We start from the raw sequence: 27205 nt of genomic DNA on the forward strand, positions 1-27205 counted from the left end.
AAGATGGTGCAACTGCAGTTCATGACCTAATGTGACATCATACCAGATAGTGAAGTGGATGAAGGTGTGACTGATTCTCACCACAACCAGGCGCAGTGCTGTTCATATTGCAGCTGCTGTGGATCCCCTTTGACTTGTTTCTGCTGCATTTCCAGATCAGCGCGGCGGCCCTGCAGACAGACCCAGACTCAGCTTCATGTCTTCTGTACAACTGTATCTCGCTTTATATACAGACTGGATGATTTCAGAACAAGTCCTAAACAAAGAAGTCCAAAGGAAGCAAAGATCCGACCTGAAGAAGAGCACTGAATGCCCGGCCCATGAACCCCCTCCAGGCCTGGGGCAGCAGCAGAGCACGGTGCCACTCTGACAGCTGGATGTTCACCTGCAGACAGAACCAGCAGTGTTGTATCTGTTCTAGCCAAACCAAGCAGCAGGGATGTTCTGAGGAAGCGAGGGGTTTGTACTTCGTGAATGAGGGCGGTCAGGGTCTGCTGGAAGCTGCGGCTCCTGGTGACCAGGAAGCGGTCAATGGGCTTCCCGCTGCGGTCCGTCTGCACAGGGAGCTCGTAGCAGAGCAGCAATCCAGCTGAAACACAAAGCCAATGGCGGGGAGGTTTATTTGGGCTACAAGGCTGGAACAGGCCCAGCACATCACAAAACACCATGTTGATCAGTGCAACATTTAACTATATATGTAATTATTATCACTTTTTCCTATTGAAAGGTTGAATTTACGTTATCAGTTGAAACCAAACCTGTGTCCTTAAAACAGCTCCTCCAGAAAACATGAAGCCATATGGGATGCAACTTTTCTTTTCACAAAGAAATCTGGTTTATCAACACAACATGGATCTGATGTGCATGAGCAGAAAGCTGACTGCACTAAATTGGACTGTGACTTGTGACATTCAAACATGCAACTATACGGAGCTATATTGTATCTTTAAAAGACCTCAATAACATAGACACCCACACCAACCCTCTACATATCCTCCCTCACTATCTTGCTAATATGTTCTCCTTTCTGCACTCGCTGTGGCTTTAGATCCCACGTGTCAAAATGAAGGCCCGCAGGCCAAATCGGGTCCACTAATCAATTGTAGTGGCCCTGTAGAATCTACAAGGTCACATAAACAGAACCTTCTAAATGAAAGTTATGTGCTTAAATATTTTTTGTTAATCAAATCAGCTTTTATTTGAAGAGTTCCAATCACATCAGTGTGAATCCATTTTTATTATTATATAATTTAAAGACATACTTATGAAATACCGACCCAACTATTCGTAAACATTTTAACAGTTTATTAATGGGTAGTTTTATAACTGGCCCATTTAGGACATTCATGATCTTAATGTGGCCTGAAAATAAAATGAGTTTGACACTATGGGTGGGCATTTACCAAGAAAATTTCTTATTATGATAAGAATTTAGATTTATCGTTGTCTTGACAAATACGACTTAATGGTGTTAAACCTTATTGGAAATGTTATTTATGCTATTGTCTCCAGTGTTCCACAAATATCAGTAAATTGAAAATATGATTAAAGTTACTGTGTGCAGTTTAGTGATATAAATCACACTTCTTTATCAGGAGTCCTGAAGAAGCCAATTTAAATTGGAATTTTTTTGTATGTTTGTGACACTAACAAATGCTAAGTGAATGCTAACAAAACTATAATAAACAGTTTTTCATCATTATTTTTTTAATTATCATTATCATAATAGTACTCCAAAATATGATGATAAAAGTCCATATTGCCCACCTCTATTTGACACGCTGGTTTAGATGTTTGATACTTGAACTTTAGTACATCTTCACATTACTGATCCACTAGTTCCCCCTCCTTCACACATGTACATCTGTCTAGCTTCTGTTGCCTCCTTTTTCCAGGGCTACTTCCACCTCTCCAGGTGCTTCCAGATGCGTTGTAATCACACCCTATCATGAATCCAGCTGTCACTCCTGCTGCACACCTCACTGCTGCCTCTCTGTCCTTGAACACGTTCAGCTCTCTGCACTTTACCACAAAGCTAACATCTATCAGAAGAAGCAACACCAACAACAAGGAAGACTTTAATCACCTGCTAGTCCGGGCTTCAGTCCAGGCTGCTTATTTTTCTCATAGGTCTTGAGCATGAATGCTGGGATCCCTGCTACAGTTTTTCCTTGGTCTGAACGCAGGCCACCCCCTCTCAGAGCAGAGAAATACACTCCTCGTGGCATCTGGCTCATCTCATGCTTCACCAGCGATGTCAGGAAGGTCTCAAAGGCTAAGGAGAAAAACACCATTAAGATGAGCCACAGGGAACCAGCTTCTCATCCGTCATCAACTTGTGCAGCTAAAGATGGAATCCAGACGGCTGGGCTGGGGACGACTGCTAGAGATGCATTGAGAAAACAGCTACTGCTGGCCATCAGTGACCTTGTCAGTGTCACCACAGCACAGAACTTAATGAATTAGGAAATGTTTAAAGACTTTTCTGAAATCTCAGGATTAAGTGAAGGATCTGTATCTCCAGGGGATAAACACAGAGACCGTTGTCTTAGTAATGCTAGCTGCGCTAATCACTAACATAGCATTTCAAAGACTAAAAAATTCCAGCTATTTGCAGACATATTACACTCTGCCCAAGATGTGGGCAAAAGGTTTTAATCACGACATTGAGAACTTCACTGCATGGTTTGATTACTGGGATCAGTTCCGAAAGGATTCACTGACTTGGAATCTCTGGATGATTAGATAAAATGTAGGTTTGTTTGTTATGAACTGAAGCTACACAAAGAAACGAAACTGAAACTGAATTAGGACAAAGCTAAAATGATTGATACGCTGTGATTGTCAAAACAAAATCTCTATGAAACTCTTATGATGACTATATATGTCAACTATGCTCTTTAGAACACATTCTTGTTTTTTATCTTTAGAATAATTAAGTGCATGTCTTCTCTGTTCTGGAACACCTTTGAGACACAAACAACAGACTTTATTTTTAAGGGTACACTGAAATACCGGCTGGCTGATAAATTGGCCTCCGATTTCCCTAATTTTGCAGATCAATTTTGGGTCATCTGCAATTGAACGATACTTACATGAGAAACTGATCTTATCTTCCCCTGCAAAGCTCTGAAAAACAGCCTCTCTGCTGTCCTCTTCTGCTCTGCCATGATAGAGACTGACTGACATCACCAGGTCACGTCTGGATATGTGCAGTAAACTGTCACTCCACTGTTGCTAACTTAGTGACTTTGTTGCTATATTTAGTGACTTTTCAGACAAAAGAAGAAAACAAAAATTGGTATTTGCTGGCCGTCAAACCTTCCTGTCAGCTTTTTGTTTCATCCCTGTGCACCTGCAGTAAAGACCAATCCAGCTTAGTCAGCACCATCACTTTGCTTCTGAATCCAAAGAATGGAACCTCCAAGAACCATCATGGTGGCCCCTCCTTGGCCATCCAGAACATCTCCGATTCCTAGGTTGATTTGACCTCTGGCTGTCAGATTGATGTTTAAGACTGATAAGAGAAATATTTTACTTAATGTGTTTTTTTGTGAGACAATTTTTGATAAACAAAAATGTTTTCAGTAGCTATTTCAATCATCCAATGTTTATGAAACATTATTCATCCAATTATTCATCCAATTATACATTATTCATTTCAATCATCCAATGTTTATGAAACATTCCTTCTCCAAACAAAGATCTTTGTTTTACTGCAACTAATCTCGTTCACACATGCACACAGTGCATGTGTGATATAACCCCGCCTCCTAACATAATATTAATAACCACTCAGAGTGGGAAGGAGAGAAGATATTTTCAGAATATGATCATTTTAGAGATATCATCTAGTATCGACAGCTTTGCAACAATCAGAAATCTACAAAACATTTCTGATCACTATTGATCACTTATACTGATCGCTTCATCTCTACAGCGTTATGTATAAAGAGGCTTTACCTGGCAGAGCAGAGTTGGAGGTGAGAGCCAGTAGTTTCATGTAGGATTGTCCAGGGATGGAGAGATCTTTCTCTTCTTCCTCTTCTCCCTTAGCGTCATCTTCACTTTCAGAAACCTTCACAGCAGGTCTGGTCTAACGGTGAACCAAAAGAACACATGAGGTTCACCGACAACCAGGAACTAAAAGCTGAACAACGCAGCTCACTCCTTGCAAATTTACAGAATGCAGTAAAGTTAACATTTATTCTGGATTTTCTGTTACTGCCCACAATATAAAGAAGTTTATGTTTATCTTTATAAGCTTTGATTTATTTGTTCAAAAACACCCATTCCAGCATGTTTAGGTCAGCAACATTTGGTGAAATTCAATTTAATTCAATTGAAAAGTTCTTTATTTATGCAGAAGGGAAATTAAACATTGTTGTAACTCATATCATACAAAAAGCCATGGACAACGAGGGAGAATCTATGGTAGCAGTCAGTTTTGCAACAAATATGCATAGGCCTCCGACTGAAGACTGTTGTGGTCTGGCAGTCTCATGATGCTAACAGCTACATTTCTGGGCAGCAGAGATGATATTCAACAGCAACATGTCCTGGATGACACCACCACCTTTTGGAAGGCACTGCTAGTCCACCTCCTCTGCTTTTGCCACTTCCCTTTAAATGTCTGCCTGTATGGTTAGGCGCCCAGTTAGAGAGACGACGGAGCCAGGGTGCATCGATTTATAGGCTCTGATTTCCTTGATTTTGGAAGATCTGTGATCGGCTAATCCCTACATGTGAAGCCAATCTTATCTACATCAAATGTCTAAAAATCAGCTACTGTCCTCTTCTGTCACAGCAGTGCAGAAGAGGACAGCAGTGCAGAAGACTGACCCACTAGGTCATGTCTGCATCTTTGCAGTTAACAATAGACATTCCACTGTTGCCAACTCAGCCACTTTCTTGCTATATTTAGCAACATTTCAGACATAAAAAATCGTATCGGCCGAAATCAAAACTGGCAGGTCAGGCTTTTCAAAGATCAGTAATCAGTTCTTGGCCAAAAAATTGCAATTCAAGCACCTCCAGTTTTTTCCCGTGATGATGTGTTGGAAAACATTTTTATTCACAAACTGATTAGATCTAATTCCTAAGCATTCCTTGTGCCGGAAAAACCACTGTAGGAGACGTCACATTCTTTGTGCTGAAGACATCACTCCCAAACACCCTGCCTGCAGTAAAACTCAGCTGATCAATCAATCAATCAATCAAATTTTATTTGTATAGCACATTTCAGCAGCAAGGCATTTCAAAGTGCTTTACATCATTACAAACACAGAAACACAATGCAGTATAGAATCAACAATCAAAACACAGCATTAAGTCAGGTTCCATCAATAAATTTGTAATTGATTACATTTCAAATACAATTCTAAACAGGTGGGTTTTTAGTCGAGATTTAAAAGAAGTCAGTGTTTCAGCTGTTTTACAATTTTCTGGAAGTTTGTTCCAAATTTGTGGTGCATAGATGCTGAGAGCTGCTTCTCCTCGTTTGGTTCTGGTTCTGGGGATGCAGAGCAGACCAGAACCGGAAGACCTGAGAGGTCTGGAAGGTTGATACAACAACAGCAGGTCTTTAATGTATTGTGGTGCTAAGCCGTTCAGTGATTTGTAAACTAACAACAGTATTGTAAAGTCTATTCTCTGAGCTACAGGGAGCCAGTGGAGGGACTTTAAAACTGGTGTTATGTGCTCTATCTTCCTGGTTTTAGTGAGAACGCGAGCAGCAGAATTCTGGATCAGCTGCAGCTGTTTAATTGATTTGTTGGACAGACCTGTGAAGACGCTGTTGCAATAATCAATACGACTGAAGATGAACGCATAGATGAGTTTCTCTAGATCTGGCTGAGACATTAGTCCTTTAATCCTGGAAATGTTCTTCAGGTGATAGAAGTCCGACTTCGTAACTGTCTTTATGTGGCTCTGGAGGTTCAGGTCAGAGTCCATCACTACTCCCAGGTTTGGGGCCTGATTGCTGGTTTTCAGTTGTAATAACTGAAGCTGTGCATTGACTCTAGATCATTCCTCTTTAAGTCCAAAAATAATAACTTCAGTTTTGTTTCTGTTCAGCTGGAGAAAGTTTTGGCACATCCACACATTTATCTGTTCTAAGCATCTGTTCAGTGATTGGATGGGCTCTGAGTCACCTGGTGACATCGTAATGTAGAGCTGTGTGTCATCTGCATAGTTATGGTAGCTAATATTATTTCCTGTTATAACCTGAGCTAGTGGGAGCATATAAATATTAAATAAAAGGGGTCCTAGGATTGAACCTTGGGGTACCCCACATGTGACCTTTGACCTCTTTGATGAGAAGTTTCCAATTGAAACAAAGAAATCCCTGTTCTTTATGTAGGATTCAAACCAGTTAAGCACTGGACCGGAGAGTCCGACCCAACTCTCCAGTCGATTCAGTAATATGTCATGGTCAACAGTGTCAAAAGCTGCACTGAGGTCCAACAGAACCAGCACTGTGGTTCTCCCACAGTCTGTATTTATATGGATGTCATTGAACACTTTTACGAGGGTGGTCTCTGTGCTGTGGTGAGCACGAAAACCAGACTGGAAGGAGTCAAAGCGGTTGGTTATCATTAGGAAGCTAGTTAATTGTTTACACACAGCTTTTTCAATAACTTTGCTGATGAATGGGAGGTTGGAGATCGGCCTGTAATTCTGCATTAGTGATTTGTCCAGACTGTTCTTTTTTATAAGTGGTTTGATTACTGCTGTTTTCAAAGGGGGAAAACGCCTGATGAGAGTGATGAGTTTATTATTTGGATCAGATCATCAGCAATAACAGGCAGGACTTTCTTAAAGAAATGTGTGTGTAAGACATCCAGACAGCAGGAACTGGAGCTTAGTTGACTTATAATTTCCTCTAGGGTTTTATAATTAAGTAGTTGAAATTGGGTCATTTTTCCTGTATTTGTTTTGTTTGGGCACAGCATTGGTACTGGCTTTATAGTGGATGTACAGATTAATCCTCTGATTTTTTGAATTTTCTCTGAAAAGAAGCTGGAAAACTGGTTGCAGGCGGCAATACATTGGAATTCAGGCGGTAACATCACAGGAGGGTTTGTGATTCTGTCAACTGTTGCAAATAAAGCTCGAGCATTGTTAATGTTTTTGTTTATGACGTCTGCAAAGAAAGTCTCTCTTGCATGTTTTAGTGTTAAATGATAGTTACGTAGTCTTTCTTTATAGATGTCATAATGACTGTGAAGTTGAGTTTTACGCCATTTTCGTTCTGCCCTACGGCAGAGTTGTCTTGCAGATACAACTGTTTGTGCATTTCTCCATGGAGATTTCTTCCTACCAGACACAACCCTCATTTTAATTGGGGCAATGGAATCAATAATATCTGAAACTTTAGACTGAAAATCATTTACTAACTTATCTACGTCATTACAGCTTAAGGGTGAGGAAGAAGAGTAGATTTGATTAAAAGTTTCTGCTGTGTTTTCAGTGAGAGAACGTTTTGTGATGGTTGCTGTTTGTCCAAGTGGGTTAAAAGATAAAGAACTTTCAAAGATAACAGCGAAGTGATCCGACAGGGCGACATCAGTTACAGAGAGATTGGAAATATTCACACCCTTACTGATAACCAGGTCCAGTGTGTGTCCTTGAGTGTGTGTTGCTTGTTTGACATGTTGTGTTAGACCAAAAGTCTCTAAAATATTAGCGAGCTTTTTTGCCCCTCTGTCTTGGGGGTTGTCAACATGAATGTTGAAATCACCGACAATTATTAAACAATCATAATCAATACATATAAGAGATAGAAGCTCATTCAAGTCAGTAAAGAAATTTTCCACAAATGTTGGAGTTTTGTATAGAGTTACTGTCAAAGTTCGTTTCTGGCCTTTAACCTCAATTCCAAGATACTCAAAAGAGGAGAAGTGACCCAAAGAGATTTTACTACAGTTTATGGTATTCTTAAATCAGATAAGAACTCATCTCCACTACAAATGTAAGATCTGAATCCCAAAGCCTCATCTTTGGAGTCAACCTCCAACTGAAGTACAAGAACTCTGAACCTTTATCTTTCAACCCGGCCAGAAAGAAGTTCTATTTCAAAACATGCACAGAAAGATCAGTGATCGGCCAATATACATGTCAAGTCTATCTTATCCATTGATCTTCTCTACCTCAGAAAAGGTTTAAAATATCAGCCACAGTCTTCTGTGAGAGGTTTGACTTACCGACTGGCCCATCAGGTCACGTCTGTTCATTTGCAGTTAACAATAATCACTCCAATTTTGCCAACTCAATGACTTTTTTGCTATATTTAGCAACAATTCTGATATAAAAAAAAATGGTATCGGCCAAAATCAGAATCAGCAATCAGGCTTGTTAAATATCTGCAACAGCGATTGGCCAGAAAACTGCAATTGGTGTAGCCCTCCTTAAGATGGAATACATATACATATATTCATGACATACTTTGATTAAATTAATTTCTCTTATTAAAGCTATACTAGGTGAGTCTTTGTCACATGGAATGTGAACCAGTACTGTGCTGATTCTGTGTCTTCAAATACTTTTAACAACTCCTGGAGAAGTTTCACATAACTTATAAGTTGATGTAAGATTAATGTTTATTTTAGTCACATAAATGATCATGCTCAGCAGCACACAATACAGTTTAGAGTTACTCATTAACATATTAATGTAGTAGCCATGTAGTCTGATGTAAAAACATTTTGCTAGACAATGTCAAATTTTGAGAAGTTTTAATTATTGTTATCAAACATGCAATTTTAAGCCAAAAAACCCACAAAAATATACAGAGCCAACCACAAGAATCAACTTATTTAAAGTTAAAACTCAGTTTCACACAGATACAAAGAATCTAGCATAAATGATTAGCTGTTGAACTGGACCGTTCCAGTTCGCCATCAAAGTGATTTTCTATTAGCAGATACATAAGTCTTTTTAATAAACATACCAAGACACATGAAAACATACCTTTATCTTGGCTTTTTTCTATTACTATAGTTTATTATAGTAATAAAGTAAAGGCAAAAAAATACAGTTGCAAAGAACAGCAACTGCTAGTGAAATATAATCCGTCCTCCCTTAATATTGAACTGTTAGCAAGTTATGACGTCATGAGGCTGTCACAGAGCAACAGTCTTCAGTCACATTTATTGCAAGACTGAAGGCTACCTTAGATTCTTCCTGTCCCCAGCATCACCAGTCGATTTAATGGTGTCAAGAAGCATACTGGAATATATAACTATTATTGCTCCATGAAAAACATTTCACATGCACCTGTAAAGTTTACATAAACAATGCTCTACTGGGTGTGTAATTGCAGCATTTCAAAATAAAATGTAAACCAGCCAACTAATATGGAGAAGAGATGGAGTCTTACTGCCTCAGGGAGGTGCAGGATGGTGTGATCTCTTTCAGGAAAAGCTGCCAGACCTTTATAGCCACAGCTGGATACCTCTGGATCCTGGTAAAGCACAAGGAACCGGTCGGTAAGTGAGCACTTTTCTACAGAAGCACTACAAAGTGATCTGGATGGTTCATCAGACAAATATTTGGGGAGGACACAAACCTGGCTGGCAGCATAACTCCAGAGAAAGCTGACCACCTCCTCTTTCAGTTTCTGAAAGGAAAACACACATTTCAACATAAAAATCTATAAAGCAGAACATGAAAACACTCCAATCTAAAAAGCAGTCAGGCATTGTTTTCTAATGTAATACAAAGTTCAAGAAATTATGGTTTATGTTTTTTCCACATTTGTTAAAACTGTCACCATGTCGTGACGGTATGTATGTGAAAAGCTCAATCTAATCCACCTCCTCCCTGTGGTACTATTGCCATCTGAAGAAATGCAACCAAAAACAACCAATCAGAGCCAGGAAGAAGGTCTTAGCGCTGTCAATCATGCTCATGTACACCGCTAAGTGTGCTAATGGCAGAAAAACAATTTATTGTCATAGGACAACTGTTTATTCGCCACCATTGGTGGTCAATGTAAGTAGAATTAGCATTCATGGCAGACTCTGTTGTGGTGAAGAAGCTGTAGCATAGCACAGAAAAAGGGTGATTGCCAGTGCTAAGACCCTCCTCCTGGCTCTGATTGGTTGTTTATGACGGAGCAGTGTAATTGTTCTGATGTCACGGGTTCATAGGGAGAACAGGGAGGAGCAAAATTTTTTCACAGATTATATGTCTCATAGCAATACAGCCACAAAGAGGGTCATTTTGTGTCTGTTGTGCCGGTCCCAAGCCAGGATAAATGCAGAGGGTTGCATCAGGAAGGGCATCCGGTGTAAAACATTTGCCAAATCTTTTTTAAAATTTTTTTTTATTACCCCTCCAGGGGGTCTTTTTTTGTGGGCTCTAGTGTTTCTTATATCACAGTAGGCTGACAGGAAACGGGGAAGGAGAGGGGGGAAGACATGCGGCAAATGTCGTCGGGTCTGGGAGTCGAACCCGCGACGGCCGCGTCGAGGACTCAAGGCCTCCAAATACGGGTCGCGCTAACCACTACGCCACCACGCCACGCCCCACATTTGCCAAATCTGACATGCAAGTCAATAATATGATCTCCAGTATACCGGATAGGTCGAGGCCCGGGTTAACAACGACTGCCATTGATGCTGGTGACCAACAGGGTACCAGTGGAAATCGGACTACTGTTGGTCAGCAAAGAAGAAGGGGAGGGAGACATGTATGTAGGCAGAAAGAGAAGAGAAAAGGTAAGAGTATAGAACTGAGAGCAGTGACTTTGAATGTTGGGACTATGACAGGGAAAGCTAGAGAGTTGGCTGACATGATGCACTGGAGAAAGGTGGACATATTGTGTGTCCAGGAGACCAGGTGGAAAGGCAGTAAGGCTAGAAGTCTAGGAGCAGGGTTCAAGCTGTTCTACCATGGTATAGACAAGAAGAGAAATGGTGTAAGGATTATCATAAAGGAGAAGTTGATCAGGAATGTTCTGGAGGTAAAAAGTGTGTCAGGTAGGTTGATGATCCTGAAATTAGAAACTGAAGGTGTGATCTTCAATGTTGTTAGTGGTTATGACCCACAGATTGGATGTGAGTTAGAAGAGAAGGAGAAATTCTGGATTGAGTTAGATGAAGTGATGCAAAATATCCATAAAGGTGGTGATTGGGGCAGATTTTAATGGACATGTTGGAGCAGGGAACAGAGGTGATGAGGAAGTGATGGGCAGGTTTGGCATCCAGAACAGGAATGCAGAAGGACATATGGTGGTAGACTTTGCAAAGAGGATGGAAATGGCTGTAGTGAATACTTTCTTCCAAAAGAGACTGGAACACAGGGTGACATACAAGAGCGGAGGTGGGAGCATGCAGGTGGATTACATCTTGTGTAGACGAGGCAATCTGAAGGAATTCAGTGACTGCAAAGTAGTGGTAGGTGAGAATGTTGCTAAACAGGATGGTGTTGTGTGGAGTGACTCTGAAGGTGAGAAAGGTAAGAGGGCAAAGGCAGAACCGAGGACAAAGTGGTGGAAGCTGAAAAAGGAAGAATGTTGTGTGACTTTCAGGGAGGAGTTGAGACAGGCTCTGGGTGACCAGAACCTGCTTCCAGATGACTGGACAACTACTGCTCATGCTATCAGGGAGACAGATAGGAGAGTACTCAGTATGTCTTCTGGAAGGAAAGTTGACAAGGAGACTTGGTGCTGGAATAAGGAAGTGCAAATATGGGTACAGAGAAAAAGAGCAGCTAAGAAGAAGTGGGACAATGTGAGGACTGAAGAGCGTCACCAAGAGTACAGGGAGATGCAGCGAAAGTGAAGGTAGAGATAGCTAAGGCCAAACAAAGTTCATACACTGACTTGTATAATAGAGTGGAAAGCAAGGAGGGAGAGAAGGACTTATACAGGTTGGCGAGGCAGAGAGATAGAGATGGGAAGGGTGTACAACAGGTTAGGGTGATTAAGGACCAAGATTTAACTCTACTGACAGATGCAAAAAGTGTGATAAGGAGATGGAAGGAATACTTTGAAAAGTTGATGAATGAAGAAAACGAGAAAGAACAAAGAGGAGAAAAAGCTGCTCCTGTGGATCAGGAAGTAGCAACGATTAATAAGGATGAAGTAAGGAAGGCATTGAAAAGGATGACGAGTGGAAAGGCAGTTGGTCCAGATGGCATACCTGTGGAGGTATGGAAGTGTCTAAGAGAGCCAACAGTAGAGTTTTTTACAAGGCTGTTCAATGAGATCCTAGAGAGTGAGAGGATGCTTCAGAAATGGAGGAGAAATGTGCTGGTGCCAATTTTCAAGAACAAGGGATATGTCCAAAATTGTGGCAACTACAGAGGTATAAAGTTGATGAGTCATGGAAAAGAGTTGTTGAAGCCAGACTGAAGTCAGAAGTGGACATCTGTGAGCAGCAGTATGGTTTCATGCCAAGAAAATGTACTTCAGATGCAATCTTTGCATTGCGGATGTTGACAGAAAAGTACAGAGAATGTCAGAGGGATCTGCATTGTGTTTTGTAGATCTAGAGAAAACATATGACAGGATTCCAAGAGAGGAGCTGTAGTACAGCATGAGGAAGTCTGGAGTAACAGAGAAATATGTTAGAGTCGTGAAGGACGCAGTCTTACAGCGTCGTGAAGGACGCTGTAAGACTGTGGTGAGGTGTGCTGTAAGAGTGAGAGGAGTTCAAGGTGGAAGTGGGACTTCACCAAAGATCAGCTCTGAGCCCCTTCCTATTTGCTGTGGTGATTGACAGGTTGACAGATGAGGCTAGACAGGAATCTCCATGGACTATGATGTTTGCAGATGACATTGTGATCTGTGGTGAGAGCAGAGAACAGGTGGAGGAAAATCTCAAGAGATGGAGGCTTGCCCTGGAAAGGAGAGGAATGAAGGATAGCCACAGAAAGACAGAATACATGTGTGTGAACAAGAGATAGTGGAGACATGAGGTTACAGGGAACAGAAATAAAGAAAGTGAAAGATTTTAAGTACTTAGGGTCAACAGTCCAGAACAACAGCGAGTGTGGAAAAGAAGTGAAGAAATGTGTCCAAGCAGGGTGGACCGGGTGGAGAAAAGTGTCAGGTGTGATGTGTGATAAAAGAGTATCAGCAAGAATGAAGGGAAAGGTGTATATGATATCAATGCTGTTTGGTTTAGAGACAGTGGCAATGACGAAGAGGCAGGAGGCAGAGCTGGAGGTAGCAGAGATGAAGATGTTGAGGTTCTCTTTGTGATGTGTAGGAGATAAAGTCCAAGAAGCCAGACTGAGATGGTTTGGACATGTACAGAGGAGAGACACTGAATACATCGGTAAAAGAATGCTCAGGATGGACCTGTCAGGAAAGAGACCAAGAGGAAGACCAAAGAGGAGATTTATGGATGGAGTGAAAGAGGACATGAAGGTAGTTGGTGTGAGAGAAGAAGATGCGGAAGATAGGGTTACATGGAGACGGATGACTCGATGTGGCGACCCCTAAAGGGAAAAAGTTAAAAGGAAAAAGAAGATATGTCTCATAACATAATGTCACAACATAATGATAGTTTTAACAAATATGTAAAAAACATATTTTTTTATAGAAGTTATTTACTGCAGCTTTATGTAGTCTACAAAAGGAGAAGAGAAAGCAGCTGAAGTACCTCATACTCCTCTGATTTTACAGTGAGCTGGGGAACCAATGACAGGAGCTCTGCTATGGCTTTAACCATCAGTGGACGGGAGTCACACTTCAGCTCAGCTCCAAGACTTTTCCATGTAGAGATGATGTCCACTACCTGAAAACATAATGAAACCCTGACATCACTCAAAGCAAAGTCCAAATAAGCAGCCGGCTTCTCAGGGCTGAAACTGGGAACTCTGGCTGATAATTCTTGGTACAGTTACCAAGGCAAAAAAGTGAACATTGTTGAGAAATAAATTAGGAAAGCACTTGATCATGTTATGCAGAGGTGGTTTACCTCTGCTTTGCACAGCTCCTGTAAGCCTTGCAGGGAGAGAGCAGCAGGGGTTGCCAAGTCTGGTCTGTTGCACTGCTTCAGAGTGAGTGAGATGGCAGCTAGCATGTCACCTCCATGCTGGTAAGGCCTGAGATACGCATAAAGAACAGGGGCCAATTAGCAGGTGTACCAAGGACACATCATCAGTCCACTACAGATGAAACAACCATTCACACTCAATTCTCTAAAAACAGGCAAATTTAGAGGATCCACTGACTCTAACCATCATATTTTTGGACTGCAGGAAGAAGCTTGAAAGGTATTTAGGCTGACCCCTCAGTCATGGCAAAGGGTTGCTGTGTGAGGTGGGAGCACAGTAGTGTGGAAGCTGTAGCTCAGAAGAGGAACTGCGCCTCAAAGGCGGAGCTAGGTCCACCTGGCGTTTTGCACAGCAAAACGCATGTTTGAGAAATCCAGAATTTCTCAAACATGCATGAAGGAATCAAGGCAACACTCCAGGTATGATTTGGATGAGGTAGTGATGGGTCTGGCAACACCGATGCATCGGCGCATGCATCAAGCCCATTGACCAAAATCCGTGTCAGTGCACGTATTGCTTTCAGCAAGTCATGTGACCGATACAGGAACTGTTTTGAAATGACACTGATGCACCAAACTGTGTTTATAAGAAAGCAAATCTGTCAACGAAATGCATTTGCCAAAAGAATTCTTGATCTTTTATGGTACAGCGTCAACTATGGAGCAACCCAACCTCAAGGCAAATGAAAGGTTTCCGCAGTGTGGGACCATTTTGATCTTACATCGGAAAATAAGGTATTTGTTTTCATTTTGTTGTTTTATCCGGTTCTTTTCAGTTTCTACATGATCTATCCAAGCACATCCAATATCCAATACCTGATGTATCCAAATTCAGTTGAAATTTACTCTTAGAGGCTCTACTGAATTTCATCGTGAAGGATTGCCAGCCTCTGAGCATTGTGGAGACTGAAGGGTTTAAGGAACTGGTTCAAATCCTTGAACCTTCATATGTTTTGCCAACCAGAAAGGTTTGTGTGGAAATTATCTAAAGTAGTAGTTTATATATACAATTTATTTAATCTTTAATTTAAATATATTGATTTGGTTTTGGTTTGACTGGTATAATTTTCAGAACATCAAACCAAAAAGTGGCCAAAAAGTATGAAGAGGAACGGAAACGAGTGAAAATGGAAGTACAGCAAGCTGTGGCAGTGAGTATAATGGCTGACATGTGGACATCTGTGAACATGGAGGCTTATTTGGCTCTTACCTGTCACTACATTAATACAAATTTGCAGTTGTGTACATCTGTGTTGGGAGTACAGTACTTTCCACAAAATCACACTGCTGACAATTTGGCCCAAGTCAATAGAGACATAATGGAGGACTGGGCCATTACCAATAAAGTAAAGTGTCTTGTGACTGATGCAGCACCAAACATGATCGCATCTACTAGACAGCTCCTAATTTGGCACTTCATTTGGATTGCACATACTGCCAACTTATTAGTTAGAAAATCATGTGATCAGATCCCCACATTACACCCATGAGACAGAAATCTAGGCACATTGTCTCATACTTCAGATCAAGCACTACAGCCAAGGAGAAGCTTGCTTAAGTGCAGCAACAGATGGGATGACCAATCCTGAAACTTATCAAAGAGGTGCCAACATGCTGGAACAGCACATATGAAATGCTTTCAAGGCTACATGATGAGAGGGAACCAGTTTGGGCCAGAGAAAAAACAGATTTGACTCCACTTACAGCTGTTGAGCATACCATCATAGAAGAAACACTTCTTGTGTTTGCTTCTTTCCATCAAGCTACAGTGGAGTTGGCAGAAGAGAGGCGAGTGTCAGGGTCCAAGGTCATCCCGATGATGAAAATGCTCTATCTTGCACTAGAGCACAGGTGTCAAACTCCAGTGCTCAAAGGCCGGCGTCCTGCAGTTTTGAGATGTGCCACAGGTACAAAACACTGGAATGAAATGGCTTAATTACCTCCTCCTTGTGTAGATAAGTTCTCCAGAGCCTTGCTAATGACCTAATTATTCTATTCAGGTGTGGTGCAGCAGAGGCACATCTAAAAGTTGCAAGAAACCGGCCCTTGAGGACTGGAGTTTGACACCCCTGCACTAGAGCGTAATGCATCAACCTTACACACACAGGCAGCCATACACCTACATGAACACCTGATGCGTCGAGTCACAGACACTGCTTCCAGTCTGGAGTCAAAAAGTGTGTTAACCCTAGCAACATTTCTAGACCCCAGATTTAAATCACTTGGGTTCCGCAGTTCCTCCAAAGGCAATGATGCCATCAGACTGCGGTCAGAATCGGACGCACAAATGAGCCCCAGCCGCGACCGTCTTCACAACAGCTGTCTGCACCCAACTCAGGTATGTTATTCAGCATTATTTGTTGTTTGTTTGGACATGATGTACTAAAATGGCAATTTGTTGTTTTTAGATAGCCTTTGGCACCATCTTGACACTGAAGTAGGCAGGCAGACCAAAAGTGCCACAGCTGATGCCATCCAGAATGTGCAGAGATACCTTGCAGAGGGCAATATTGCCAGATGTCAGGACCCAATGACATACTGACAGAACCAAAAGACAATTTATCCTAACCTCTTCTGGTTGTCATTGCAATACCTTTGCAATCCAGCCTCATCTGTGCGGTGTGAGAGGGTGTTTTCTACAGCAGGAGAAGTTGTGTCAAAAAAGTGTAAGACTAAATTTCAAAATGTTGTGTAACACTTATGGGCTAGGCAGCTAACTGCGGCTACAAAAGCAGCATCAGAAGGGTGTCCTTTTAAGGAGCCTGAGGTGTGAAAAAAAACAGGAGACAGTACTTTTAGTTTTGGTACATATATATTAAGTGATTTGAATAAAAACAGACAATTGCAGCAGCACGATGAGAGACAAGACAATTGACTCAGAATAAATTAATTCAAAAATCATAAAGTCCATAGTCCTTTTCTAGCTTGCCATCTTCAGATCCAGATGAGGATCTGATCTGACAAGGGGGGAAAAAAAACCCGACCTAAAAGGTCCTGCGGCCCCTGTAAGGGAAAACCGTAGAGGACAATGTAAGCCTGTCGCGATAAACAACAAATCAATTAATCGCAAGATAAATTAAAACTATCGACCTCATTTCAATTATCGGCTTTATCGTTTCTTCCAGTCTTTTTCTCTTTCTGTTGATGACACTGAATGAAAAAAGGCTCAACTCCGGTGCTCTCCACTGACCTCTCCCTTCCTAATTTCGTGTAGTGTGCGCCCAGCGCACACTATACGATCTTAGAGTTGTCGGCCTATTTTCAAAAGGAGACCACAAAATCCTAGGTATAGGGCGTGCCGTGGTGGCATAGGGGTTAGCGCGACCCACATTTGGAGGCCTCAAGTCCTCGATGCGGCTGTCGTGGGTTCGACTCCCGGACCCGGCGTCATTTACAGCATGTCTTCCCCCCTCTACTTCCCCCTTTCCTGTCAGCCTACTTTGTAAAAAGGGACTCTAGAGCCCACAAAAAGACCCCCTGGAGGGGTAAAAAAAAAAATCCTAGGTATAACGGTTCGATTGTGCCTTGTGGTGTCCAACAATGGGTACAAAATAATGACTACAAGTCCAGTTAACTAATTTTAAAATCAGACATTAATCAATGCTTTACTGCAATCTATCTGCAATGCATGTGGCTAGTGTCAGTCCTGACTGAATGAAAATCATTATAACCTATTTATGTCACGTTAACGAAGAACAGCTGAAAAGTTACTGGGTTTATCAACTGCTCCAACTCCTCCGCTTGTCATTTCTATATTCTTTGCACGATATGTTGAATAACATTAATGCTGTTTCCACGTATCATCTCCAATGTCCGCTGGACTTCGGGTTGCGCTGTGTCAGCTGTTTGGGATTCCCTTCCGTAATTTCCCCTCAGAAAGCACGGAGGGGAATCCTCGCTTTCTGATTGGCTACCTGTCACATTCAACAGGCTGCGTTAATGCTCCCAGTCGGGGAAAACCCCTGATTTAGATCGGAGCTGTCCTGAAGTGGGGGTGAAATGGTAGACCCAGGTTGAAGTGAAGGCAATGATGATTTAATGATGAAAATCTCAACAATCCAGACAGCACAGATGAGCAGAGGCAACGACTCACACTGGTAGTAACTGGACTCGACTTGAAGAGAACAGACAGAATAGATAGGACCTGACAGAGAAGACAGGTGGGTATAAATACACAAGGGGTAATCAAGGGAGCTAGACACAGCTGGGATCAATCAAGGGGGAGACAACACAGAGACTCAACTGACACAGAATCCTAAATAAACACACAGAAAAACTCAAATCCTTACAGGAGCGGCCTCGACGATCTACCGTAATATACCACACAGTACAGGATGATCGGTTACGAAATCGCAAGCGACAATCTTAGAACGCCCAACGTTCTAAGATTGTTGTAGGGGAAAAATCGGGGCAAAAAATTGTGTAGTGTAAACTATTGCATCAGGTAGTCAGATGTGCCCATCTTCTTTATTTATTTTTTTTCCATTTTTTTCTCCGAAGAGTTTTTGCGGCGCTAGTGACTCGTATTTTTTGCGACAGTAGGCAGACAGGAAAGAGGGCGAGGAGAGGGGGAAGACATGCGGCAAAGGTCGCCGGGACCGGGAGTCGGACCCGCGACGTCTGCGTCGAGGACTAAGGAATAAAAACGTGGGGCGTGCTAACCCCCTGCGCCACCACAGCACGCCCCCATCTTCTTTACTTAAATCTAATGATTAATGAAGGGCAATATAGTATACAGACTTCATAATCTGCACTCTTTTGGTTGAATGTAGTATTTATTTCCACTTTGGCTTTATGTTGTTTAGTTTTTATTCAAGTACATTTTTTGTTAATGGAGACTGAGAATCCATTTTATTTTTGTTTTTGGAAGTTTTGTTTATTTTGTTTATCAGTTCCAGTGTTAAGTGTTCTTCTGAAAATAAAGCTTATCTATATTTGGCAGGAAATCGTATGCATTTTTACGTCATTTCCATTAAATCAGTTTACAAAGGTCTTCAAACAATATTATTGTTTATCGCAATAATTTTTGAGACAATTAATCGCTCAGGAAAATTTGTTATCGTGACATTCCTAATTGTGTGCATTGACCTGGACAACATGATGCTCCTGGTGTGTTCTCCTGATGTTTATTGTTGAAGAACTGCCATCAACAGCTGCATTTCTCAACTGCAGCAGTTGGATGCAGAGTTTTAGAAAATCTTTTGGAAATCTAATGGAGACTGAGACATTTTATTTTTGTTTTTGGATCTTTTTGGATGTTTTGTTTATTTTGTTTATCAGTTCCATTGTTAAGTGTTCTTTTGAAAATAAAGCGTATCTGTCTTTGGCAGGAAATCATATTACGTCATTTCCATTAAATCAGTGTACAAAGGTCTTTAAACAATATTATTGTTTATCGCAATAATTTTTGAGACAATTAATCGCTCAGTAAAATTTGTTATTGTGACAGGCCTAGGACAATGAGTTGACTCCTCTGTGGCGAACAGGTCGACCTCTGCCTGACCAAAAAGGTCCCAGATCAGGCGGACTATGTCGCTGTGGAGGGACTACTCTCCCGGAGCTGGCGCCTGTCGGGAAAGGGAGTCTGCTACCTGGTTGTCCAACCCTGGCAAGTACACCGCCTGCAGGGTGGATAGGGTTAGGGCAGGGGTCGGCAACCAATGGCTCCGGAGCCACGTGTGGCTCTTTCATCCTTCTGTTGTGGCTCCCAGTGACTTTGGGAAATAGAATATTTTATTAAAATTAAATCATTAAAAAATTATAAATTAAAATCATTTTAAAATAAATTTCTAAATCTGAAGATTATGGTAAACTTGTAACATTAAAACAAAAGTTTTGAACATTTTTAGCACCCAAAATATACGTCATGTCCGCCAATGTGCGACAGGCATTCCTGGCGTACCCCACATGTCTGGCAGACCGCATTTTTTTAGCGCACTGATTTATTGACTTTTTGATCCTTGCCTGGAAGATACATCATGAATAAATCCAAGAAAAGGAAACATTCTGAAGATGGCAGAACATTTAATGCTACGTGGACAGATCATTTTGCTTTCACCGCTGATGAAACTGGTTCACCAGTCTGCTTAATATGTGGCGAAAGACTGGCAAACAACAAGAAGTCAAATGTTGAAAGACATTTCAAGAGCAAACACTCTGTCTTTGCTAAAAAATATCCCGAGGGAGAGGAGAGAAAAAAGGCCGTTTCGGAGCTGATGCGAAAGGCTGAAGCGTACGGAGCCCCCTAGGGGACATGGGGAATTTTTTTTCTTTTGCGTTACCTCGCAAAACTTTTGCGTTCCCTCGCAATACTGTACTGGCCAGTTATGCAGCATAATTGAACACTGCAAGCCTTTCTTACGGTGGGCGCCGTACTTTATGCTTTAATATAAGGTTATGTGAGGTTTTTTCATGAATGTTAGTATCTTTTTGTGAAATATCTGAAGTTTTATATCTTTCTTTAGGATAGAAAGGCACCACAAACCTACGATATAAACAGAAACCTTCCGTAAGTAGGAAAGAAATAAAAACACATTATAATTTGGACTATTTCTGAGTTATTATCGCGGGTAATAAGTCATCTGACAGTTTTGATTGTGTCTCTGTTGTGTTCGTAGTCTGAATGGTTTAAATAGCTGCTTTCAGTGCCGCTCCATCTTAGCCTTAACAGACATAAACATGCAAGAAAAAATAAATCGATTTTCAATCAGTGTTTTGCACCAAACAGTTAATAATAATAAACAAGTTTTCACTGAGGCTCTGTAAGAGCCATATGAATGAAATAAGTAATTATTGATATGACAGGAGCAGGCGGCTTTGACACTTAGGTGTGTCGACGTGGGAGTGACGTCACCAGGTATGAATGGGAAGGATACTGGCTTTGTGTGTATGAGGAAGCGGTGAGCGGGGCGGTCAGTCCTTGCAAAGTTTGGAGCATGATCATCAAAATGGAATAAATCGATAATTGTGACAGAACACAGAAGAGGTTTGGAGTTGATTGATACACGGACAGATGAGATTCCCCGAGTTAACCCAGTGCGGCCCTTTACCATCATTAGTTTGTCGTGGTTTTAATAATAAAAACTTGTTAATAGTAAAAACTGTTTGGTGCAAAACACTGATTGAAAATCGATTTATTTTTTACTGTATGTTTATGTCTGTTAAGGCTAAGATGGAACGGCACTAAAAGCAGCTCTTTAAACCATTCAGACTACGAACACAACAGAGACACAATCAAAACTGTCAGATGACTTATCATCCGCGATAATAACTCAGAAATAGTCCAAATTAGGATGTATTTTTATTTCTTTCCTACTTACTGAAGGTTTCTGTTTATATCGTAGGTTTGTGGTGCCTTTCTATCCTAAAGAAAGATATAAAACTTCAGATATTTCACAAAAAGATAGGCTACTAACATTTATGGAAAAACCTCACATAACCATTAAAGCAGAAAATACAGCGCCCACCGTAAGAAAGGCTTACAGTCTTCAATTATGCTGCATAAATGACCAGTACAGTATTGCGAGGTAACGCAAAAGTTTTGCGAGGGAACGCAAAAGAAAAAAATTCCCCATGTCCCCTAGAGGGCTCCGTACCGTACTACGGGACACAGAAGCAGACTGCGCATTTTTTTGGTTTGCTTGGTTCGTTCAGTGCCGGTGGATAATATTTGGATAAGTTTTGATTTTTATCTCCTGAATAAGAGGAGGACAGGTGACTGCATTCTGTTTCTATTTTTCCTTCAGTGCGGGTTGGGTAAGTTTCGATTTTTATTTCTTAAATACAAAGACCCAAATAGACAGAGGGTATTTTGTTTGAAATTGAGCATCAAAGTGTAAAATGCGTTTTGTTACATGCAGAAATAAAATTTTGTGTTCTCTGCAGCAGTTCGTTGATTTCATAAACGCAACATAGTATCGATTTTTGTACATAGCATATAGGTTTTATATATACGACGTCAAAATGGGTTGTGGCTCCAAGTGCTTTCTTTTTATTGGGAGGCGGTCCCAAATGGCTCTTTGAATAGAAAAGGTTGCCGACCCCTGGGTTAGGGTTAGGGTTAGGCAAGACCCATAATCGTTTCCCCAGTAAGCCTCCCAGGAATAAGGTGGATAGGACGAAAAAACAGATCAAGAATGGGAGAAGGGGCATGAATGCTGCCTCTCCCTTTTTTTCCCATCACAGCAAAAAAAAAAAAAAGCCAGGAAGAAGAAAAAAGGGGCTGATGCCATCAGCCACGTCCGGACAGGACGAAAATCCAAATAAAACTGGAAGAGGGGGCAAAAAAGGTTCCCGTCACCAATCAAAGTAATAACAAACCGATTATAAGGTCGGCTAAAATTGGCAGTCGGGCTTCCAAATGATTTGTTGATGTAAAACAGAATGAGATGTTTTTCTAAGAAATATTACACTTTTCTTTATCATTGTTTTCCTCAAAAATGTGCATCTCAAGGTAGAACTTTTATGCTCAGAGTAGTCGTTTTGTTTTTTTATCTGCCAGCCACTCACTTCAAAGGATGTGTACAGCACTGCCCCCTTAGACCGCTGCATACTAGGCCCTCATGGGAAGACAGTGTAGGCAATTTAAACTGGGCTTATGGTTGACACATGTACAATCTGCACAAAATCAGGTTAACTTTTATACTCAGTATGGGTAGCCCATATTCTCCTAGACTCTAGGGGGCACTATAGAGTGCCTATGGCAACCACAATATGTTTTAGAAGTAAAACAATACAGCTGTTAGTAGCGACATGGCAACACCAGTGAATGTGGTGATTATATTATCTTTATGGGCCAAATCATTAGTACATCTATCTTTGTGAACCTCCAGTAGTAGGAGCCATTGCTAGTCGTCCATGTTTTTACACATGAAACTGTTACAATATTTATAATAGTTACAATATTTCAGAGGTTCATGGTGCAGAAAATTTGTGTGGAGAGACATGATTGCTAAAAAGCTTAAATCAAGCTTCAGAAGACATCATTTCAGCATTTTCACATGTAATGAGTGCCTCACTGTTACTCTGCAGCAATCCTACACTTGTGCTTATCTGTCTCAGTCAGTAACAAAAAAGGTCATATCAGAACAGTGACTCATTTCCCATCATTTGAGTTGCAAAGTAGGTCAGTAGACTCAGTTTTTTAGTGAATGTCATAATTCTGTCTCCTGAATATCCTCCTCAGTGTGTCCAAAAATATGATCATTTTGTGACTAATCAAGTATTTCAAATGTTTTGTGTTTGTACAGAAAGTGTTCCATTAAGAGTTTTAGTTTATTGAGTGTGTAAAATACATTAGTTTACAGTTGACTAAAATGTGAGGTTGATCTAAACAGAAAGCAAAACTTTACATAAACTAGAGTCCAGAAACCGTTCACGGATCTCTGCTCAGTGCACTCTCTACACACACATCCTATTCCATTAATCAAATGACACACCTCTCTCTGCAGATATCCCTGAGGCAGGCGGCCCTGGCCACTGTCTGCTCCCACTGAGTGTCCTTCCCAACCACCAGTCTGGTGTCCTGCTGACCCAGAAGACGCTGTAGTTCTGGGTAGACTCGGTCCTTTGGAGACCCGGGAACAAAGTGATCAAAAAGGATTTTTTTGAAAACGTTCACATGGAAGAATATCACAGGAATGACTGTCATTTTATTGCGGACCTGTCTTTTCCACAGAGCAGTCATCAGGCGCATTGCAACAGCTTTCAGCTTGGGTGAACTAGCCAGCATGTGGAGAGTCTGCAGCAACATGGGGACACAAAGCTGGAAAAGAGCACAGCATCATCATAAGGCTTACAAGACAAAACCTTGATATTTACATTTTAAATATCAAGTCACTGTACCTTATGGGTGCCAAGGTTTGGCAGGCAGTTAAGCACAGAATGGATCAAATCTGGATTTGTTTCCTTCGATAGTTTGAACAACAGGACAGGGATGAGAGAGGGGACCTGCAGACACACAAATTCAAATCAGAACTACTTTATTAACCCCTGAGGGAAATCAATTGTTGTTTTAACTAAATATTATTCAAGGTTCTTCAAAGAGTTGTTGTAGATGTGGGCAGGAAGGATCTCCTGTATTATAGCACATCTGAAGAAGCCTCTGCCTGAAGACACTATTGTTGTAAAATAGTTTCATGAAGAGGATGATCAGGGTTGTTTTATGAAGAATCCTTTTTGCACAAGAATCTCCAGAGGTTCCACAGTCGTCCTCAGCATTACCTTTTAATAAGATGATGTTTTGTTTTATGTTTTTTGAGTATTTGAAATATGTTTGTAATAGTCTTCTGACTTGATTAGCTAGTGTTTTCTTTATGTGAATGAGGGGTAGATATAAGTTTCTGCTCTTTTTCTTTCACAGTGTATTTTAGTTGTTACATAAACTATTCATATACTGAACACTGATTGAATTAAATAAAAAAAACGGAACAAACTGAAATAAAATAGATTAGGTGGATAATAAACTGAGGTTAAATTCCAATCGAATAGTCCAACTGTGCCCCCTGGTGACAGGTATTTATAGAGTGTAGACCTAAAGTGTGTAGAGACACACTAGCTAATGCTTCCTATTGATGCTGATTGGTAGTGATTTAGCAGGTTTTTACAGTTTTTCTTTAATGTCAATCAGCAGGTGTGCTGTGGTGTCTGAGCCCTAACGCTAATTCCACAATTAAATGACACGTAGATGGATAAAACCTTCACTAGAGGGAGCTGTGGGCCAAGACTTCCAGAGTCCAGCTATCAGTTGCCATAGGCAGAGCTTTAAATGACTCTATTAACCTGAGTTCAACTTCAGACTGACCAATAAGAGCTTCAGATTTAAAGGACTGACTGATCAACAATGCAGACGATTCCTTTCAGTGCTGAGGTTACAGGTCACAAGTGTCACATCTGTTGCACACAAAAGCTCTGCAGTAAAACAGTCTAATCTGCATACAGCATCACTTCTTCTATGCAGCATCGCTGTTGCATAGCAACTACTTCACCTGTCGAGCTTATGAGTATGAAAATGCAAGATTTTCTTTAAAGTGAAATTTCTTTAATAGAAATGTATTCTAAAAAGTCATAAATCCTCCGCAGAAAGCTCTTTCATCTTCTAATAAAAAGCAGCTGCAAAGTATCAAATGCAATAAGCTACCAAGAAAGAGATTCAATGGATATAGATATGCCAATAAACATCTACCCACATATCAAACCTCCAACACAAGTGGCACTTTGGGAGCAATTAGGGCAGCAGGGGAATACTCCGGGGTGTCTTACAAGCCTTAGTAATGAGGAGCCTTTAACGTTGTGTGATATTTCACATCATCTTCCTCAGCTAGCGACTCCATTTACATTCCCTGAGGGCCAGACGGAAGCCTTTCCCTTTAAATGTCTTTCTTTATCATCTTCAGAGGACTCAAGAGCAGAAGGCAGGATATGGAAGCTACAACCTCTGTTGTTTGATTGTTTGCTGAAGTAATAAGATTACATTATTGTAGATCCACGAGTTCTTCAGATTGCACGGTAACTGCAGACTTTCCTACAAACCGCTAAAAAGTTGGAGCTTTTAGCATACTGTCTTTGAGAAGAGCAAAGATGAAAGAAGTTGTTTATTATTAAATATCCTTCAGCTCTGAGCTCCTACAAGGAGCTGCGGTTGTCATGGTGATGTTATGTGCACCATACTGTCAGACTCAGACCAAAAGATTTCCTAAAACTCTGCATCCAACTGCTGCAGTTGAGAAATGCAGCTGTTGATGGCAGTTCTTCAACAATAAACATCAGGAGAACACACCAGGAGCATCATGTTGTCCAGGTCAATGCACACAATTAGGAATGTCACGATAACAAATTTTCCTGAGCAATTAATTGTCTCAAAAATTATTGCGATAAACAATAATATTGTTTGAAGACCTTTGTACACTGATTTAATGGAAATGACGTAAAAATGCATACGATTTCCTGCCAAATATAGATAAGCTTAATTTTCAGAAGAACACTTAACACTGGAACTGATAAACAAAATAAACAAAACTTCCAAAAACAAAAATAAAATGGATTCTCAGTCTCCATTAACAAAAAATGTACTTGAATAAAAACTAAACAACATAAAGCCAAAGTGGAAATAAATACTACATTCAACCAAAAGAGTGCAGATTATGAAGTCTGTATACTATATTGCCCTTCATTAATCATTAGATTTAAGTAAAGAAGATGGGGGCGTGCTGTGGTGGCGCAGGGGGTTAGCACGCCCCACGTTTTTATTCCTTAGTCCTCGACGCAGACGTCGCGGGTCCGACTCCCGGTCCCGGCGACCTTTGCCGCATGTCTTCCCCCTCTCCTCGCCCTCTTTCCTGTCTGCCTACTGTCGCAAAAAATACGAGTCACTAGCGCCGCAAAAACTCTTCGGAGAAAAAAATGGAAAAAAAATAAATAAAGAAGATGGGCACATCTGACTACCTGATGCAATAGTTTACACTACACAATTTTTTGCCCCGATTTTTCCCCTACAACAATCTTAGAACGTTGGGCGTACTAAGATTGTCGCTTGCGATTTCGTAACCGATCATCCTGTACTGTGTGGTATATTACGGTAGATCGTCGAGGCCGCTCCTGTAAGGATTTGAGTTTTTCTGTGTGTTTATTTAGGATTCTGTGTCAGTTGAGTCTCTGTGTTGTCTCCCCCTTGATTGATCCCAGCTGTGTCTAGCTCCCTTGATTACCCCTTGTGTATTTATACCCACCTGTCTTCTCTGTCAGGTCCTATCTATTCTGTCTGTTCTCTTCAAGTCGAGTCCAGTTACTACCAGTGTGAGTCGTTGCCTCTGCTCATCTGTGCTGTCTGGATTGTTGAGATTTTCATCATTAAATCATCATTGCCTTCACTTCAACCTGGGTCTACCACTTCACCCCCACTTCACGACAGCTCCGATCTAAATCAGGGGTTTTCCCCGACTGGGAGCATTAACGCAGAAAGCGAGGATTCCCCTCCGTGCTTTCTGAGGGGAAATTACGGAAGGGAATCCCAAACAGCTGACACAGCGCAACCCGAAGTCCAGCGGACATTGGAGATGATACGTGGAAACAGCATTAATGTTATTCAACATTTTGTGCAAAGAACATAGAAATGACAAGCGGAGGAGTTGGAGCAGTTGATAAACCCAGTAACTTTTCAGCTGTTCTTCGTTAACGTGACATAAATAGGTTATAAT

The 27205-nt window shown here is 41.1% G+C and overlaps 1 protein-coding gene and 1 long non-coding RNA gene across 6 annotated transcripts in view; one reads left to right on the plus strand and one right to left on the minus strand.

Moving 5' to 3' along the window:
* The window catches only part of focad (focadhesin), an 84585-nt gene that overhangs the window by 23532 nt on the left and 33848 nt on the right, over positions 1 to 27205 (minus strand). For all 5 annotated transcript variants that reach the window (XM_032583189.1, XM_032583188.1, XM_032583187.1 and 2 more), the window contains 12 exons: positions 23856 to 23960; positions 23674 to 23775; positions 23450 to 23577; positions 13935 to 14061; positions 13617 to 13751; positions 9572 to 9622; positions 9383 to 9466; positions 3964 to 4096; positions 2087 to 2275; positions 468 to 589; positions 293 to 385; positions 82 to 170 (listed from right to left, as the gene is read on the minus strand). In XM_032583189.1, the coding sequence (XP_032439080.1) occupies positions 82 to 170; positions 293 to 385; positions 468 to 589; positions 2087 to 2275; positions 3964 to 4096; positions 9383 to 9466; positions 9572 to 9622; positions 13617 to 13751; positions 13935 to 14061; positions 23450 to 23577; positions 23674 to 23775; positions 23856 to 23960 (1358 nt within the window). The remainder of the gene's footprint in view (positions 1 to 81; positions 171 to 292; positions 386 to 467; positions 590 to 2086; positions 2276 to 3963; positions 4097 to 9382; positions 9467 to 9571; positions 9623 to 13616; positions 13752 to 13934; positions 14062 to 23449; positions 23578 to 23673; positions 23776 to 23855; positions 23961 to 27205) is intronic.
* On the plus strand, positions 14071 to 16729 carry LOC116732795 (uncharacterized). The gene is made up of 5 exons (XR_004341883.1): positions 14071 to 14747; positions 14865 to 14980; positions 15085 to 15163; positions 16248 to 16350; positions 16421 to 16729. It is a non-coding gene; the product is annotated as an uncharacterized LOC116732795 (long non-coding RNA).

Source organism: Xiphophorus hellerii, chromosome 14 (genome assembly GCF_003331165.1).
Source record: "Xiphophorus hellerii strain 12219 chromosome 14, Xiphophorus_hellerii-4.1, whole genome shotgun sequence".
In the NCBI taxonomy this organism is placed as follows: Eukaryota; Metazoa; Chordata; class Actinopteri; order Cyprinodontiformes; family Poeciliidae; genus Xiphophorus; species Xiphophorus hellerii.